We start from the raw sequence: 17,754 nt of genomic DNA on the forward strand, positions 1-17,754 counted from the left end.
TTAGTTATGTGGAGGTGGAAAAGAAAGGCATACTTGAAGTAAGTTCAATAAGGGAATAACTAATTTAAAAAAAAAAAAAAAAAGCAATGGAAACACAAACACTGTCAAACAACTTTCTTCCTGGTCAACCTTGCCATAGGTAGCTAGGTGTTTCACTGCTAGAAAGCCTAAAAAGTGATGACGAAATGTCTGTGAAATGACAAATAACAGATAGGTTAAGAAACGGTGTAAACAGTGTCTTCTATTAGTTTCCTACTTGCACAAGTAATTCAGGTACATACAGGAGTGATGCTGCTTTCCAGAACTTTTAGACATAAGAGAAAACAAGAAAGGTATTTACCCAGATAAGTTACACTGGTAAACAGTAAATAAACCATCAAGAAACAGAAAAAGTTATGTAAGATTTATTATGACTTTAAAACAAACATGGTGAAATTTAATTTATTATTAGAAAAAAAAATCTGCTTACCTCTGATTTTTTTCCTATAGATCTTCTTGTCCCTTCTTCTAGTTCCATTTGTCTCCCAAGGTGGTTGTTCAAAATTCCTTCTTGAAGGGCTCTGGCCCTCTTTTCCTGAGAGAGCTGTCTCTGTGTTTCATCACGTTCCTCTTCAACCTACAGTAATACAATAAAACTGCTTGCATCTGAAGAAAAAACAGAGCTAGCAATACATCTTCCCATTCTCCCTTGCATACTTGAAAACATTTTTGATTCCCCACCGTTATGATAATCCACCTATAAATAAATAAATTTAAATTTTCTTATGAAAATTTAAGAAGGCGAAATACAGGATGTTTTGTAGTAATTCAAAAAAACGTAAGGCTTTGCCTGAAACACAAATGAAACCTCAATTTTGAAAAAAGAAAAAAGGAATAATAAACTGAAAAGGAAAAAAAAAAAAAAAAAGGAACAGCCCAATTGTGAACCAACTGTACTCTACTGTTCTCAAAACCTGACAATTGTTATCCAACGCCTCTTCCGTGAACAAAGCGCCTCCTTCTCTAGGCATACTGGAATACAATTGAAAAGAAGCAGAAAATAAGACAAAGACTTTAATTCATTATTTAATATACCTGTTTCAAGAGCTTTCTCAGTGTTCTTAACTCCATTTCTAAATTCCTAGAGTGTAACTCAAGTTTCTGTTTCTCCTCCATCTCTTTACAATATTGATCTTCTTTCCTTCGGAGGTCTTCTCTCATTTTCTCACACAGCACTTCTACTCTGAGCCTCTTTTCTTCTTGTTGTTTCAAAGAACATCTGGGATTTAACGGAGGATTTGAGAAACAAAAGCACTGATATAAAAGTAGATATTCCACATGATGAACTTGCAGAGACAACTCAAACCATAAAAAATGTTAAATGTTTTCAGAGTTCATATTTTTACTGTACTTTTCAACTTTTTAAAGAATTCTAACTTCATTCCGTTGTGCATGGTATCAGTTGTACAAGATAGAGAAAAAAAACTTTGAGTGATTTATCCGTTATTTGTAAGTTTGTATAGGGAAACACACACCAGTGTGCACACTATAATAATAAAATTAAAAAAACCCATCTTCATATTACAGCCGTTTTGTTGAAAAAGGAGTTTGTTGTCTCATCAGATCAAAGCATCGTAAACTTTTACTATGGTTAGTATACATTTTCTTAGTATACTGAGCATTGCCTACATATTACGGATTCAGTGACCAGAAGTAATACTGGTGAATCAGCACGCCACTTACCTATGGCAGACCCGACAATTTTTCAGCAGCCTTCTGTAAGTCTAAAACAACTGCTGCCCACAGGCAGAACAAGCAGCTTCTGTTTACTCAAGAAGGATGTCAGTGTTCAAAACCAGATTCAGAAATGCATGGGGTTTAAGCTGAATACGATTAAAAACAGTTTTAAACCTCAGTTGGATCTACCTCTGGGAGAAACTACAGCAATTTCATTTTGAAGCTGACTTACAAGGAAAGCCTTATGGAAGGTCAGCTTCTTTACCAACTGAAACAATCAGCAATGAGCACTGACATGGTAAAAAACGGTCCATGGTGTGCCCACGGTACCCAAACAAGAAAGCAGCTTTGCGTTTGATCATTATTTTGACTATTTTTTCCCATATACTCACAATAGTGGACAAAAAAAAAAAATTAAAAAAAATCAAGTGTCAACCTAAGGGAAGAACTGCCAATTGAAAGCCTGCTTTAGAAATTCCGCAAAACAAGAATCAACCACCACTAAAATTACTTGAAAGACTGACAGAAACATTTGTATTTGAATGGCGTATATTGCAAGGAGAAAGCTTTACATGTAATTTCTAGTGTAATTTCGCAAAAAGTGTAACTTTTGAAAGTATAAATTTAACGCTGCTTGGAGAATTCACTTAGAATGAAAATACTACTTCTTTATACTTGACAGATGTTTGAGGATTTTGAACACCTGCTGAAGTCAAACCCAGGCCAAGCTGGGACCGGCCTCTCTTCCTCGTACCCCCCTCCCCCGCGCTGGGAGGCCCAACTCCCCCAGGCCCAGCTCCCGCAGCCTCCCCTCACAGGGCTGGTGCTCCTGCCCCCGGGCCAGCCCGGCATCTCCCTGCCGACCTCACACGGACTGGGCAAGATCTCCTGGGCTGGGCGGCCAAACACCGGGCCCCGGGCTCGAGACACAGCTCAGCAAGCCCTGCGGAGGGGTGGGCACTCACTGCCCCCAGTGCCCTGGCACTGCTGCCCTCCATACAGCCCAGGCCGCTGCGGGCCGCCCCAGCTGCCAGCTCACGGTGGCTCCTGCTGAGCTCGCTCTCTGCCTGGGCCGCTCCCCAGCCACGCCGTCCCACCGGGGATCACCACAAGGAGATCTCCCCTCCCAGGCCAGGGCTCTGCAGTTGTCCTTGCTGAACTGCCTACGGTGCCTGCTGGCCACGCCTGTCTGACGTGATGTCAACAGCGACGAGAAACCTCACGCCTCCGGGTCTAGCTCAGGAGTGTGGGGAAAGGGGCAATCCCAAACTTGACCTTTCCAACAAACAAACAGGTAAGCAAACAAATGCTCTAAGCTCTGGTTTGACTTGCACTGGGTGGAGTAACCAGAAACCCTAGTATTATAGGCCAACTGAAGCCGCAAGGACAAAATGAAAAAAAAAAAAACACCACCCAACCATCTCTCAAATCTCTCTTATAAATCTGATTTCCCCATACACACTCTCTTGCTCTTTTCTTGCTAGAAAACAAAGTTAGAACAACATCCAGAAGACTGTACATGGAGCTGGTATCCGGACGTTTTTCCCCTCTCCCATTATCTACTTCATAGCATAACTGGCCCACGGGATTCAAAAAACCCAAACCCAAAAGACTGGAAACTTCTCATCCTGTTGCCTGCACCATCAGTGTCTTTCGGAACAAAACCACTGACAAGATAATACATTATCAGACCACAATTTACATACTTAAGGCTTTGGGTATCACTTTTCCATTCTGCTGCTTGGTGAGCCAATACGGATTTCAAATCTTGAGTCTTCTCCGCTCTGAACTGTGACTCCTCCCTTTCATCTTCCAATTTCCTTACTTCTCTTGAGAGCGCTTTATACTGATTTTTCTGACGTTCTATTCTCTGTTCATATTCAAGAAGTATGTTTTGCATTTTCAGCAAAGTAGCAGAACCTGTTTTGAGACAGAAAAGACACAAAGCTGCACAAATACTGCCCAATGTATAAGCTGTTCAATGCTTTGCTGCATTAGGTGCAGGTGGCAGGTCTCGGTAGCGGGAAGGTCCCTGTGAGAAGGAGCCAGGGGTCGTCCCGTGCTGGACATGGACGGTTTCGATGGACCCACCGCAGGGCACAGCTGAGCCTCTCAGCCGTGCTGGCAGCTCCTCAGGAAAAACAAACGTAGGAAAGGGTGAAACCACCACACGGGCAGAGAAGGGGAAAAGCATGTGAAAACCAGCCCCGCAAACGAACACCCAGGTCAGCGAAGGAGGAGGGAGAGGTGCTGCTCCAGGTGCCAGAGCAGAGATTCCCCTGCAGCCCCTGAGAGAACCATGCTGGAGCAGATACCCACAGCGCAGTGCTGCGCAGGACCCCGTGCCAGAGCAGGCGGATCCTTCCCGAAGGACCTGCGACCCATGGAGGGCCCAGGCTGGAGGAGTTTTTCCCCAAAGGACTGCAGCCTGGGGGAGGACTCACACTGGAGCAGGGAAAAGGGACGAGGAAGGAGCAGCAGAGAGAAACTGCTACGTCCCGACTGCAGACCGCAGCCTCCCTGTGCTGCCTGGGGAGGAGCGCAGCAGAGCTTGAGCAGGGGGGGTGCCGACGTGTCCTTCTCAGGTTTGGGGTCTTTGTTTCTCACTATCCAAATGTATTTTAATCGGTGGAGTCTGTTTGGCCAGTGACAGTCACTGGGAAGTGACAGCCCTGCCTTCACACTGACCCACAGGCTTTTTCACCCCGTTTCGTCAATGAGGGGCAGTGGCAGCACTGGGCGGGGAGTTTGGCCTTCAGCCAAGGTTAACACTTGCCTAATGAAATTTTAGCATAGTTTAAGAGCCCTAGTAAGTGATGCTTATGTTTATATAATGCCTTGTGCATATATGCAAGCATCTTATGACAGTTGAAATTTGTTATATATATGTACTTATTATTTTTAAGCAAAGCCATTATTTTGCTGTACTCTTTCTCATTAGCTGTTGAGGGGTGTGCTGGTTGTGGCTGGGATAGTGTTAATTTTCTTCACAGTCGCTGGTACAGGGCCATGTTTTACAGCTGTGCCGCAAACAGGGTTGGTAGCACGGGGATGTGTTCCTTATGGCCCAGCAGCGCTCACACAGAGCCAAGGCCTTTTCTGCTCCTCACCCCACCCCACCAGCCAGCAGGCTGGGGGTACGCAAGGAGCCGGGCCGGGACACAGCTGGGACAGCTGACCCCAGCTGACCCAAGGGACATGCCATGCCACACGGCATCATGCTCAGCATATAAAGCTGGGGGAGGACGAAGGAAGGGAGGGACATCCAGAGTGATGGCACTTTGTCTTCCCAAGTATTTGTTATGCGTGACGGAGCCCTGCTGTCCTGGAGATGGCTGAACACCCGCCTGCCCATGGGACGTGCTGGATGAATTCCTTGCTTTGCTTTGCTTGCGTGCGTGGCTTTTGCTATTAAACTGTTTTCATGCCGACCCATGAGTTTTCTCACTTTTCCCTTTCCGATGCTCTCCCCCACCCCACTGGGGTGGAACAAGTGAGTGGCTGTGCGGTGCTTAGGTGTTTAGGTGTGGCTGGGCTTAAACCACATCAAGGGGATATAAAGAAGAAAAAGCTCTTGCTGACTTTTGATGACCGCATTAGAAGGAGCTGAACTGTACTTTGCAAGAAACTGCTTCTCCAGCTCTGACTAGACAGAGAACCAATGATAACGTAAGGCACGTCGGCTGGCAATGCAGGCAACATCTCAGGTTAAGTGACAGTTTCACAGCTTTTGAGGGGGATCTCTAGTCACAAAGAGATACTATATCAAAATATGAAATTAACATACTTTGGAGTGCATACAAAGAAATCATGTTTTAAGGGGAACTTGTAACAGCTGAAGACAGAGACTTGAAAACATACCCATATGAACCACACTAAGCTCTTCCAACAGCAGCATAGTCTCCTTGTAGGTTGAAGCTTGTAACCGGACATCCTCTGAAGGTGGGTCAGATGAGTGAGTTAAACCAGGGTCATCAGTTACTTCCACTGGTATGCTGACCTACAAAAAATACAGTACTTTCTGTAATTCCACTGTCTAGTATTACAGACCATTACAAATGCAGGAATGATTCATTCTCTCCTTCACAGCCCACAGATTTGTCTCAAATACAATAAAGCTGCATACCAGCAGCAATTTGTACATCTGGTTGATCACTACATAAACACTGCTCCCACCTAAGTGATTAAAAGCTGATAGAGACTGTTTATCAAGAAACTAGTTTTACAGTACCTCGTTCCTTTCACTCCTGGTTGTTGCTGCAGGTCTAGAAAACAAGAAATATATTTCAGTACTGAAATGCTTACTTTGCATTATGAATAATACCTACAGTTGCTTTGAAAACTTAATTGCAGAACTGAATTAAACTAAAATCTGGTATAGTAACTTTGCTAGATATAGTTCAAGACTGAAACAATTATTGTGTGCTATTAATGTCTACTGGAAGGCTAATTTTTCCGCAAGATATTAAGCAAATAGTTGAAATAACTGTTCCCTAAACTTCACGCAAAGTGACAGAAATCTTACAGCTACAGACATGTAGCTATACGCTTACGTGCATTCCCTGTTTAATACCAGGGGTTTAGCTCTCTTCAGTACCGAGAATCCTTCTCCTACAGGTCAATGAACTGTAATTTTGGATTCTCTGGTGTCCTGGGTCTGGCTGGGACGCAGTTTATTTTCTTCACAGCAGCCCACACAGGGCTGTGTGTTAGATTTCTGACCAAAACAGTGTTGATAACACACCAGATTTTTAGCTAGGGCTGAACAGTGTCAACAACTTCTCTTTCTCACTTTGCCACAACCCACACAAGTAAGTTCAGGGTGGGCAAGAAGTCAGGAGGGTACACAGCTGCAAGAGAAAAGGTGGAGCGTGGAGCAGGGCAAAAAATCCTGAGATACCTGCAGTGAAAAAACTGAGATACCTCACCCTTTTTAAACACATGAAATACTTCTATGCCTGTGCACACACACTCATGTAATTAATCAGAATTCGTGCACGTGACCTTATTGTTGACTTGGCCAGCATGTTCAAAAGCACTCTAAACAGAAGTGAAGTGTTTGTCAACACAAAGCGCATCAGGTAGTCACAGGAAAGAACAAGAAAGAACAAGAAAGAACATCAGGTGGTCACACGAAAGAACAAGAATCTTCATATGCATCAGGTTTACAAAAAACCTTAAACACACAACAAAACCCCAAACTTGCCTCTAGCTCTCAGGCCAATTTTTATCATTAAGTGAGTTTTATTTTCAACATTCCTTATATGCATACCTTCCTTCATCCTCAGATGTTTCACTGGAAGTGCTATCATCCGGTACTTGACCATGATTGCCACTGGAAGAGCTCATCTGCTGATGAGCCTTCTGCTTTGAAGGCTGTCTTTTACTTTCCTTTGCACCTTTGGCATTCAGGGCAATTTTACTGCATTACACAGAAAGAAAGAAAAAAAACAAAACACCAAGTGAGTAGGTTTATAAAAAAATATTTCTGTGAAACAGACATACTTAAGATGATGTCCAGAAACAACCGAGACAAAAAATAGCTATGATAAAATCACAGACTTGACTGTAAAGATCGTGGAATATGCCCAAGTATTTAAAACCCTTCCCCTAGAGTGAGGGGGACACGTGGAATCTGAGCTGGATCCAGGTTAAGCTGGACTATATCCAACAGCCACGTTACAGAAAGCATCTAGAGCAGAGATTCCTTTGAAGGACAGACAGAAAAAGCTCCTGCTTAGGTCTGCATAAAAATACGTGTGCCTTCTTTAGACTTTTGAGATTGGTTTGGTAATATCATCTTTTCCCCTCTCCCGACAAAGGGCATATTAACTTAATGAAAAGGAAAACACCAACTGCACGGAGATCACTAAAATCACCTAGAAAAGGGAGTAGTAGCAAACCCCAAGTTCCTACTTTTCTTTTCTAGGTGGCCATTTCCTACAAAAATAACTGCTTTTTCCAGTCTTCAGTTCTGGTTTTGAAGATGCATTTTACCTCAGTGTTGACATGGAAATCACAGGAATTTAGGTGGGCGTTTTCTTTTGTTTTCCCCTTTTCTTTTTTTAGAGCAGGCAATAAATTTGAACCTCCATCGTGCGCTTCATTTTGTCTAAAAAGAATTTTTCTTCATTTTTTGAGAAGCAGTGGACTACTCACTATGGCTTTCACCACTGAGGAAACTACTTCAACTACCACAGTATCAGAAAACCTAAGACACTTACATAGTACTACAAATAAGAGCTAGAGATTATTTCCTTAGCTTACCCTTTCATTGGCATTTTAATCAATTTTGAGCTCTCCCCAGATGAAAAACTCTTTTTGTCTTTTTCTTCTATCGTGTTTTCATTCTCCATTTTCAAACAGTCATTCTTCCTTACAGTAATCTTTTGTTTCATTTGCCGATTAGTGATGTTATTTAATTTATCCACACATTCCTGTTTTGCCACGGCCTGCACTTTTGAACATCTTTGTTTGCTTTTTTCCTTCTTAACCTATAAAAACAAAGTTAAGCTTCACGTATTTCTAGAAGACAGAAACACCACATCCAAGATTGATTAATTCAGAGTTTACCCCTGAAATAATATAAAATGATCTTTTTTTTAATTCATAGAGAAGCATTTTCACAAAACTACACTACAAGGTGTATTATGCCATTGAAAGTACTTTGAATTCACTCATGATGCAAGACATAACAAAAATACAGCCCTTAGAAAGAAAACAATAGTGTCTCTTAAAACATGAACAAGAAAAAAGTGAAAACAGTACTGATGGACAAAGCGTTAGGAGGACTGCACAATGTTCGTTGTAACACCACCAGAAAAAAATCAAGCAGTTCGCGAACAAGGGGAGGAAAGAAAAAAAGATCCCAAACCCACAAACACAACTGGTTTCACAGGAAAGAGGAATTTTAGTGAAAGGCAATGAAGAAACACCATGCAGATATCACAGCACATGAATTATTAGTCAGGACCCTGTTCAGAAGCTATTTTCATTCTTTGATTCAGAATCAGAACCTGGATTTCTTTTTATGGCAATGAAGAGATAACTACTTGCACTGGAACCAAGTGCCACCTATTGTTAAACTGGAACAATAATGCATTCCGTTTTCCAAAAATGGGGAAAAAAGACAACTCTCTACTGCTCTCTTTATTCACCAGTCACCAATTTAATTAGAACAAACCCCAATTTGTAGGAAGCATCCTCCTTTAATGATGAATAGCTAAAGTGAACAGGACCGTTGATCCAGAGCGAGATTAAAGAATAAAGAGTAGCAGGTGAACCACCTCTTTTAGCAGCTGTACCTTCTCTTTCTCCAAAGCCAGGAATACTATTTGCAGCATTCCTACCCTACCCTTAAATCTTCCCGTATCTTGTTTTAGTTCTTCATCAAGATTCCTTTTCAGCATGACGTATGATTGCTGAGCATTTGCAAAAAGTCTTTCCATTTCTGTTTCTCCTATTTTGTTGTTAATAAAGCAGTCCCTGGGAAAATCATCACTAAATCCAGAGTCTTTTCCAAGTTTCCTCTGTTACAGAAAGTGCATTTTCATCACATGTAGAAACTGGTCTTATTTTAGGAATAATATTAGAAATGTCATCCAAAAGACTTGTTTTAAAGCTGTATCTCAGGGAGTATTCAGGACTTCCCACTGCATTTCAACTACTTTCAGTTTCATTCTCTTCCATTTCCATACAAGGCATTTTTTTCTCTCTCTTTCTCTCTCCCTCCTTCTGCTAGAGGCATCTTTGTATCATCGATATTGTTTGTGCAATCTTCTTCATCTGTACTCCAGGTATCTTCCATGTTTGCATTTCAGTTATCTTGATCAGAAAGGACACCAAGACTCGGAATACAGTTTCCATTTTGGGTACTTTTCCACCTAGCATAAGTTTAATATCTCCAAATTCACTTTACTTTCTAAGCTGTTACTTGATTCCGTTGCATGAGATGAAACAACATGAGAACTCTTCAATTCAGCACTGAAGCCATCTTCTGACATTTCTTCCACAAGGGAAGTAGTTCTCCCAGTTTCATTAATTTCACCAAGCAGCTGCTTTAGCTCTGCTGTAACATTTTTACAATTTGTTTTCAATTCCCTTTTCTCATTTTCAACCCACATTCTTGCATATCTTTCTTTCCAAGGTCTTGGACTTAACTGCTTGTCAGCACTGTGCAATTCCTCATTTTCTGCTGTGAAATTTCTGATGTAAAACTTCTGCCTTACCAGTGTGGTTTTCATGTGCTGTTTTTTTCTATCAAGTTGGTAGTTTCTAAAATATATTTATCCTTAAGTAAACAGGTACAGACAGAAAGATTATCAAGAAAAATTACTACAGTTAATCTATGCAATTTCTGTTGCAAACTCATCCTATAATAGAAATAAGGCATTTTGAAAGCCATTTTCATTAAAAAAAATCAAGGGACACTAAATGAAAGGTTCACTGCACACCATCTTCTTAACAAGAGAAGGACTCAGAGACAGCAGTTTCTTGGGTTAGGTTTGCCTAGGCATTAGGGTTGCTTTTACCTTTTAGCCTGCTTGCTTGCTGTAACTGCCGGCATTTGTCACAGAGCATGTTTATTTTTCACGGTTTATTGCTTTAATACCATTTTTCATTAAAACTGCCAACATTTTCCTCACCTACCCTCCTCCCTCCATCGCGCTCTACCGTCTGGCATTGTACAGTCCCCGGCCACCTAAGCTAACCCAACGGGAATGAACATGACAAGCTTCTTACTGTTCACCACACGGAGAACTGGCTAAGGGAGGATTATTTCTTCACCCAAGCTTCAGAAATAATGAATTCCACTCCAAGGTGCAAAGGAAAGGATTTATTAGGGAGACCTGCCTGCTCCTGCCCTCATCCCAGGAATCAGGAACCCAAGCTCGCAGGAAAACCGCACCACACCTTAATCCTACCCAGCCCCCTCAAGTCCCTGTCCCCACGCTCTGTTTCTCAACAGCACCGACGGCTTCTGCCCCGTGTCACAGTCCTGCCCACACGCCCCTTCCCCTCGTGGTGCCTCCTGAAGAGGGCCTGCAGCCTTGGTGTCCCAGCGGGCTGAGACCGTCATGCTCCTCGCGCTCCTCTCGTCAGCCAGGCCCTGTTCTCCCGCGGCAAAGACCCCTCCGCTCACAAGAGGGAAGGAGCACCTCAGCCAGACACCACCTGTCTCACCCTCCCCCTTCCCAAGCTCACTGGCCAACTACTACCACCTTGCAACAGGCTTAAGTCCTGCGCTTTGCCTGTTGGAATTAGGCACGTCCCTCTCTCGTGACGCCCGGCTGTGGGGTGGAAATCATTTGCTACGCTGTCCCTTCGGGTGTTCGTTCCAGAGGACGCCAGACCCCGCTGTGCAGCCCTGCCCCGCACACCCGCCACAAGCAGGACGCCTGCCTTATTCCCCTCTAGGATACCCTCTGAGAAAACCCTTTTCAAACACTTCACGTGGCCAAACAAGAGCGTATTTTGCAGAGGCTGGGGAAGCATCAGAAAGGTCGCGATATTTCAAGGTGTTCTCTTTGATCTTTGTCTTACAAAGAGGAAGACCGGCATGTTTCATCAAACAGATCAGCATATTATAGACAAATCTCCCTCTTCACTTGAACGTGCATTTTGCACAGGCAATAAAACCCACATTTGGTGGCACTGTTTCTCAGCAGTGCACAAGAGGAGAAACACCGCTCAAAATTTAAGCAAACCAACTGAAAACAACAAGCATCCGACATAGTGACAAGGATTTAACCCCACCATAAGAAGACTGTATCCAACTTTATTTCGGACGGTAAACACAGCCTTCACCTACAGGACGTCCCTTCTGCATTATTCATTGACTGGTAAGTTTTCTTTACCTTAGTGTATAATACAGCCTACTGAATCAGACTGCAATCCAAAATATTTGGGTTTACATACCCGCACACCATAATATTCAATGCCATCTTTCATGTCTTCTTTTTCAGCTGATGATGACATATGAAAGGTAGATCCCGAGTTCTCACCTGCAGTGAAAAACCACACATTTTTATAACCATCAAGACTTCATATTACTTATTTACACCTAGAGTGCATCCTGAATCATCCTACTTGTGACAAAAAACTTAACACAAAATAAAAAAAAATACTACGTGCAGGACTGACCATTTAGTAAAGGAGAAATCCTTCAGATGAGAGTTCTACGCCAACAGCAAAACTTCCCTGCCATTCTACACTCCAGATGCTCAAGAGACAGCGTCGCAAACTACAGGCAGAAGCCCTTCACAACAAACCCTGAACTTTCAGTCACGTTTTAGCTCCTAGGCAAAGCGTAACAGTAAGGTATCAAAAATTAAGACGGGGGGAAAAGTGCTTGGCCAGATCATAGCTTTCTTCTGCTACGTTATCATCCAAGAATGTCCAGGTGTTCAGACAGGTCAGCCCTAAACCACATACACTTTCAGCACTATGCCACAAGAACCCGAACCCAAAGAGATACAAACACATCCAAAGGGCACACGTAACGCAAACAAGGTAACTTCCTTTACAACTTGCCGGCAAGCGCCGTGACAGCTGGTGTTAATTAACAAATACTAAGCACTTCATTGCTATAGCGCGCACCCACACCGTAAGTGCATTCCTAAGGCAGACATCGATAAAAGCTCACTTCAGCCTGTACGTGTTTACAGACAAACATTTAGTCCACCAGGAAGTTACCGGTGTGGCGCTCCCCTGAAACAATCCGTGAGCGCGCTCCGTGTCTGTCTGCAGCTGGAAGCAACACACCAGGTGATCCTTCTTCCGGACTTTCAGAATCCGTCTGTAGAGCATAAAACACGGGCGTGAGCATCGGTACAAATTCTCAACTCGTTTCTACGCAAAATGTTCCTGCTAAGCCAACTTGCACAGCATGGAATCACAAAAGCCTTTGATCAGCCCCTTGGAAAGGGCACGTCAAGACACAGTATATTGGAAAATCACAGCAGACTTGTGTGTTTTCAGATCTTAGGCAAAAACCTCACAACTCATCTAAACTAGTCTGTCACGCTGGCAAACTGCACAGCCGCAAGGGAGAATTAACACGGTAACTCGAGCTGTGGGTTGCCAACCCGTAACTGCAGGTCTGGGGGGGACCCAACTTTCGGACTGAACTGGTACCCGATACTCAAATTTGTGCTGACGTTCCCCAGGCACACGTCCTGCAGTGGGGAGCGAACACATTGCTACTCCCAGTTGCAAGGGTTGAACAAAGACGAGCAAGACAAAGCTTACAGAAACCAAGGCTACAAAAAAAAAAAACCCAAAACAACCCAGCAGCGTTTTAGCCTTGTATTTTTAAGAAGCGGGTGGGGAAGAGTTCCTTCTTCCTCACAAGAGAAGTCAGAGGGCGTAAGCTACAGACTCTGCCCGCTTTCTTCTAACCCATTCCCACAGACAGGAAGAACTAAAAGGGCAAACACAGCCAGCACGTGTGGTATTTCTGTTGAACGCTACTCTCAAAAAGGGCCAAAACGGTAGAAAGGCTCTTTCCCAAAGCAGCTCATCATCTAGGCTGCAGACCCTAAGGGCAACCACTGAACACGTCAGCGGAATAGAGTTGTGTGGTGAAAAAGCAACAATCCCGCCAGCCCCGCTGAGAAGCTCAGACTATTTTAAGCAGCAAGAAACTTCACTGCCGCAATACTGTACCAGAAACCCAACTCCAAGGGCCAGCTGCCATGAGACCCAAATCATTAGCTCGACCTACCTTCACCCCAAGCCTCGCTGAACAGCTAGCACACAGCACAAGTATTTCAAGGGCCCCCAGTTACAAACATACAGCAGAACCAGGAGAAGGGGAAATAAGCCTCAGCCGCGGCAGGGCCCAAGCTCCGAGTGCTTCTGGATCTCGCTCCCCACCCCCGCCCCACTGGGAACCCCGGTGTCCTTCACGGGAAATACCTCAGAATCCCAGGGAGATTCAGCACCTTCCTCTTCCTCTGCTCCCACCGCAGTCAGGGCACCTACAAAGGCAGTAAGAGGTGAGACACTGAGCCCTTCTATTTCACTCTGCTTTTCCCCATCACCCCTGCGCCCAAAAGATGCACAGCGGTTCTGTTGCTGAGGACAAACTAAGCAGTGAGTGTTGAATTCAAGGGTTTCTTCACACCCAGCACACAACAGACCACGGTACTTCCTTTGGATCGCCACCTCTCTTGCCTCCTCTCCAGCAGGAGATGGCTATGCACAAAGCTTTGCTGCTAGAGAGGGACGCAACATTCTTCGCACAAGAAAAGCGAGCAAGACAGGAAGAAAATCCGGAACATCATAAAAATACAAAAGGGTCTACTATTGATGAATCACAGGGCCAGCCTCGCTTTTGGCATTTTCTCCTGTAGGCGACTCCTTTTACAAACTTTCATTGTCTACGTGCTACTCCTAGAAGCCTCTCCACCCACGTACAGCAGCGGGTGGTCAGTCGGTCAGACAGACGGGGCTGCTCCTACTCTCCTTCCATGAAGGTACGCTTACCAGACTTCTTCTGTCACTTCACCAATGTTCACTCAGGTCACAAACAGAAAAATGCAGGCAGCTTCCTACCATGCAATTTGATACGCGCCATCACTCCCATCATGTAACATGGACACCACAATTTTGCTTAGAAGATAAGACTTAGATGTGGATGCAGGAGAGCTGTGACACCTCCCCTGTGCACAGCACAGGCTGAATGACCAGCTTTTCTGGTCAACTGTATCTGCCTGAAAGCTGGATAAAAGCAGACCTGCGAGCACCCAGGGTTTTGTTTTGTACGGGCCTTCTAAGGATGCAAGTCACATTCTCTGTTCAGAGTACGTAGGTGTCTTCGTCTTCTGGATTCTGTTTCAGAGTGCAGTCACTTCAAAATTAGGCGCCATGCTGCTAGAATGAAAAGCAACCCTTAACTCCTCTTCAGCCTTGCCCGTCACGGTCAACAGGAAGGTGTTCAGCAGCAGCTATTTGAGCCTGAAGTCTCCCTTTTTAGGTAAGATTTTAACAACATTGGAGCCCCTAAGAATCCTTTTCCACAGGGTTTAATCAATCTTGACATTTCTGTATGATGGGTACAGAACAAGGAAGAAGCAGGAAAGATGAAAGGCTACAGTGTTCTTCTATCTGCAAAATTCCAGTTCTCATCGTGTCGGTAACTCTAGTCAGTTAATTATTTTTCCAACCACTGGAAAAATAACTCAAAAACATAAACTAAAAAGATAAGGACTTCTCCCATTAGCTGTTGCAAGTAAAATTTCTTCTTTCCTTGGAGCAGTAATTCACGAGTCTATTTTCTGCCAACACTGGCTTCTATTGGCTTCTGTCAACACTGTGAAAGAGGAGGACTCCTCACTGTCAAGAGTTCTTCACTTTTAGCACAGGGAGAAAGTCTTAGTTAAAACACTGGCAGAACCCTACTCCAAGGCTTCTGAAGAGCCCACCATTCAAAAAAACGTATATAAAAAATTCACAGGGTAAACCAGATTCCAGTATTTTTGCCTGTCATTTATTGCTACCATGCATTTTTATTAACGGATGCCTGCAGTGCAGCGCATACAAAAAGATGCAAATCCCCCACCTTTTACTCTGGTCTGCTCTCTAGCTAGCATTGAAAAATGACTTCTGGTCATCTTAGTTCTTTCCAATTAGTCCTCACCTCTCCACTCTATTCTGAGACTTCCCTCCTCATAAATTGTCTTACATAATGACTTTTGGCAGATTGCAGTGGACAGCAGCTACTCTTCTATGCAGAAAACACGAGAACACCACTACTTTGCCTCAAAAATAGATTTTAAGGATGTATTACTATGCAACAGTAACAAAGTAAATAGGATGGGAAATTCCAGCTCTCACTGAACATTTAATTGTGAAAGATACTGTACCTGTTCTCCAGATTTATGAAATCAAGTTGTCAAGGATGGCATTTCAACCCTTTTAGAGTCAGAAATATTTGCGCTGCAGGAATCATGATGCTTTGCTGAAGCAACCTAAATTCCTTAAACCCAAATCCAAACATAAACTGTTTGAAAGAAAGAAATTTTTACATCTACACCTACTTCTTAGCACCCGACCTTCAAGGTAACATATGGCTAAAAACCAGCATGACGCAGGTGAATAAAGCCACACAGGAAAAACAGCCGACATGAAATGAGCCACGAAAAGGCAACCTTTCTGTGTTTGTAATATCGTAACATACTGGTCCGTTGTGGGGCTACACTTCACGTTACCGTGGAATACAGACATAACCAAAACTCAAGTTTTAACCGAACAACCTCTAACAAGTATTTGTGTGTCTTACCAGAACACTGTCACTGCAAAATAAAGGGCAAGAGAGGACCTGTTGCTTACCCATTGCAAATACAGGAGAGGGAGAAGAGCGAGAGGAGAAGGAGGAAGATACATCTCCTAGAGAGAAGTTTCATCTCTATTATTGTCAAAAGAACAACAATACTGGTTTTTTTCTTCGCCTAAAGCAAAGATGCCAAAGAACTTGTAACTTCTAAGTATAGAACACAAATAGTTCCAAGTCCGCTTACTTTTCTGCATATCTGTTCACCTCTCTCTGGTTTATATTGTCAATAGACAGTTGTAGAAACTCTAAAACCTGAATGGCAAATTGTTTCTCATCCGATTAACAAGTGTGATTAATACAAAATACAACACAAATTATCAACTATACAAATCAATAAACCTCAGAACAAAGAAACAAAAAAACCCCATTAAGGTTACATATCCTCTCTCCAATACATAGCCGACCAGCTAGCCGCCTCAACTTTAGCCTTGTTTCCAAAGAAAAAAGAATTCCTGACAACACGCTGACACTAATTTCCTCCCATCTTGTCTCTCTTCCTCACCTCCCTCCCCTGCCTCTGAGCCTGCTGGTCATTTTCCATGAAACAAGAGAGGGAAGCCTCAGAGGAACGTGTTTGTACATGTTTCAAAACAACTGCCAGGCAGGTAGAGATAAAGCCAGGCAAGTAATATTTCCTGAAAACTACAGCTACGGCACGAGCCCAAGAATTACCCTTTGTGGCTCACGGGCAGCTCCTGGACAGCCTAGCCTACAGATCCCTAGCCTGGAATCAGCCACAGCACATGCTCAAAGGACCAAGACAATCAGGAGGGGGGGGGGGGGGGTGTGAGCCACGGAAAGAAAAGCAGACTTCAGGACTGCCTGAAAAGGGGAGATGACAGCAAGTACGGTGTAGGAAGCGTACATCACGGAAGGGTATGGACAGTGCTGAACAGCAGACTAGAGGAGGGAGCAAACACATACACCGAGGATTATTTCAGTACACCTTCTGCTCCCGGGATGCCTTGCTAGAGCCATTCATTTCGTATTAGAAAGAAAATTGCAAGTACAATGGGTCTGTTCATAAAAGAACACTACAAAGAGATTGTTATGAACACCTTCAATATCTTCTGCGTGTCCTAAACCAAATTCCTCCAACAGATCCGCAAAACAAATCAATCAGATGCTTTATTAAATACTCCCATCTAGAAAGATTACAAAGCTAAACCCAGAACTACATGCCGTGAACATTACCTGATTTCTGCTGCATTTTTTTAGGAGAGGTTTCATTCATTTCCAAAACAGATTCAGGGGTCTTCAGCTATGAAAGACAATCCAATGACAAAAAAAAAAAAAAAAAAAAAAAAAAAAAAAAAATTCAGACTTGAAGTAACTACATAATATTTAACGAGCAGGACAAGTAGTCAGTCTGACACGAACAAATACTTACCTGGGAATTGTCGGGGTTCTCCAAAATGCCTGGAGGTAAAAAATGTTTTGGAAAGTGTTATTTCATTTAATTGAAGGCACCTTTCACTCCATTCAACATCAGCAGTTTCTACAACTAAGTATTACTCGCAAGCTTTATTCCATCGAGACTGCGATACTTAACATTCAATCTACTTCAACATCCAGCATTTGTATCAGTATACAAGAAATGGACAATGCACGCTTCCCATCGTGCGCCTTGGATTTAAGAAACAATACTCACAGAACCAGGACAAGCCATAGGAAGCAGTAAGGACATGCTTGTTAGCACA

General features: G+C 43.4%; 2 protein-coding genes and 1 pseudogene across 6 annotated transcripts in view; 1 reads left to right on the forward strand and 2 right to left on the reverse strand.

The window, feature by feature from the left end:
• The window catches only part of LOC308057357 (endogenous retrovirus group K member 24 Gag polyprotein-like), a 201,440-nt gene extending 199,276 nt beyond the window's left edge, over positions 1-2,164 (forward strand). Inside the window, exon 3 of the mRNA XM_080411475.1 lies at positions 1,799-2,164. The gene's annotated coding sequence lies outside the window, so the exon portion shown is untranslated. The remainder of the gene's footprint in view (positions 1-1,798) is intronic.
• LOC308057349 (ankyrin repeat domain-containing protein 26-like) overlaps positions 1-17,754 on the reverse strand; it is a 45,775-nt pseudogene that overhangs the window by 9,062 nt on the left and 18,959 nt on the right. The gene's annotated exons all lie outside the window — the stretch shown is intronic.
• LOC308057358 (uncharacterized protein) lies at positions 4,928-17,749 on the reverse strand. Of its 4 annotated transcripts, none has more exons than XM_080411478.1 (4): positions 17,249-17,749; positions 11,596-11,720; positions 7,984-8,210; positions 4,928-7,138 (listed from the first exon to the last, which is right to left on the reverse strand). In XM_080411478.1, the coding sequence occupies exons 1-4, from the start codon at positions 17,286-17,288 to the stop codon at positions 6,967-6,969; spliced, it is 564 nt and encodes a 187-aa protein (XP_080267604.1). In that variant the 5' UTR covers positions 17,289-17,749; the 3' UTR covers positions 4,928-6,966. The 4 variants fall into 4 exon arrangements, with proteins under 4 accessions (XP_080267604.1, XP_080267605.1, XP_080267603.1 ...); XM_080411479.1 differs by having other exon boundaries at positions 11,635-11,720; positions 17,249-17,744; XM_080411477.1 differs by lacking the exon at positions 17,249-17,749 and adding an exon at positions 12,412-12,568 and having other exon boundaries at positions 11,635-11,720.

This window comes from Falco punctatus (assembly GCF_963210335.1).
Source record: "Falco punctatus genome assembly, contig: scaffold_42, whole genome shotgun sequence".
In the NCBI taxonomy this organism is placed as follows: domain Eukaryota; kingdom Metazoa; phylum Chordata; class Aves; order Falconiformes; family Falconidae; genus Falco; species Falco punctatus.

Excerpts from the sequence above, each read along its gene's own strand:
- LOC308057358 (XM_080411476.1), bottom strand. The coding sequence starts at position 12,544 with ATGCTCACGCCCGTGTTTTATGCTCTACAGACGGATTCTGAAAGTCCG. Across the intron at positions 11,721-12,411 it reads TTCAGGGGAGCGCCACACCG|GTGAGAACTCGGGATCTACC; the intron begins GTAACTTCCTGG and ends TTTTCACTGCAG. Across the intron at positions 8,211-11,595 it reads TTGGATTGCAGTCTGATTCA|GTTAAGAAGGAAAAAAGCAA; the intron begins GTAGGCTGTATT and ends TTGTTTTTATAG.